This window comes from Penaeus monodon, chromosome 29 (genome assembly GCF_015228065.2).
Source record: "Penaeus monodon isolate SGIC_2016 chromosome 29, NSTDA_Pmon_1, whole genome shotgun sequence".
NCBI classification, from domain to species: Eukaryota; Metazoa; Arthropoda; class Malacostraca; order Decapoda; family Penaeidae; genus Penaeus; species Penaeus monodon.
Window position 1 is genome coordinate 2,259,113 of NC_051414.1, and position 926 is coordinate 2,260,038.

Sequence of the window (926 nt, forward strand, 5' to 3'; positions counted from 1 at the left end):
GTAATAAGAAAGTGGCCACACCACCACATCATCCCACAGCCTGGAATGCATGTTCCTCCGTGAACAAGTCCCCTATATCCACTTATATATGGGATCAACTTGATGTTATTAAATATTGATTAGATTATGCATTCAGTTAACAAGGAAAGAGAAAGATTGGTCCCTGGTAATGGATTGTAGTTTTGTCCATCACTGTTGCAGCATGGCATGTTATTTTCAAACCGAAGCTTTAGGAGAATGTTGTACTGAATATTGCTTTCCTTGCCTTCTCAGAAACCTGACTAGGGCAGAGGAACAGATAGGGGAACTGTCAGCTGGCTTGGACGAAGTTGACAAGGAGGTGGCCGTCTTACGTGAAAAGCTGAATCGCTCAACGAAGGAGGCAGTGGAAGTTGAGTTCCACTTGAATAAGGCCAAGGAAACCATGTCAGCTGCTGAGAGTCTCGTCACCAAGCTTGAAGGGGAATATAAGAGATGGAGTCAGCAAGTGGGTCATGATGACTTTTTTGATACAGTTTGAAAATTTAAGGGCGATTATTTAATGGTATTAGATGAAGTGTGTTCAAGAGAAGGTATACTTTTTCTTAAAATTCTAATAAACATTTTGAACTGAAAGAAACAAAGATCAAAAAAAATATTTGTAATAAGTAAAAATAAGTAAGTGATGTATTAAAACTGCATTAATTTTTATATGATTTAAGGTGTCGGAGTTAGATTCAGATGTGCAGGATCTTCCGAGGGAGGCTGTACTAGCAGCTGCGTTCATCACATACCTCAGCGAAGCCCCAGAAGATACACGCAAGGCAACTCTCATGCACTGGAGTAAAATGCTGCATGTTGAAGACTTTGATCTGAGAAAGTAGGATACAAGTGGATTTGCCTGTTTTCATATAGCTATTAGAGTTACATTTCACTTTTTAAGAGCA

At 39.4% G+C, this 926-nt stretch overlaps 1 protein-coding gene across 1 annotated transcript in view; it reads left to right on the forward strand.

Annotated features, from left to right (window-relative positions):
* Nucleotides 1-926, forward strand: part of LOC119591619 (cytoplasmic dynein 2 heavy chain 1-like) — a 47,711-nt gene that overhangs the window by 30,953 nt on the left and 15,832 nt on the right. Inside the window, 2 exon segments of the mRNA XM_037940373.1 lie at nt 274-487; nt 702-859. Of these exon segments, the coding sequence (XP_037796301.1) occupies nt 274-487; nt 702-859 (372 nt within the window).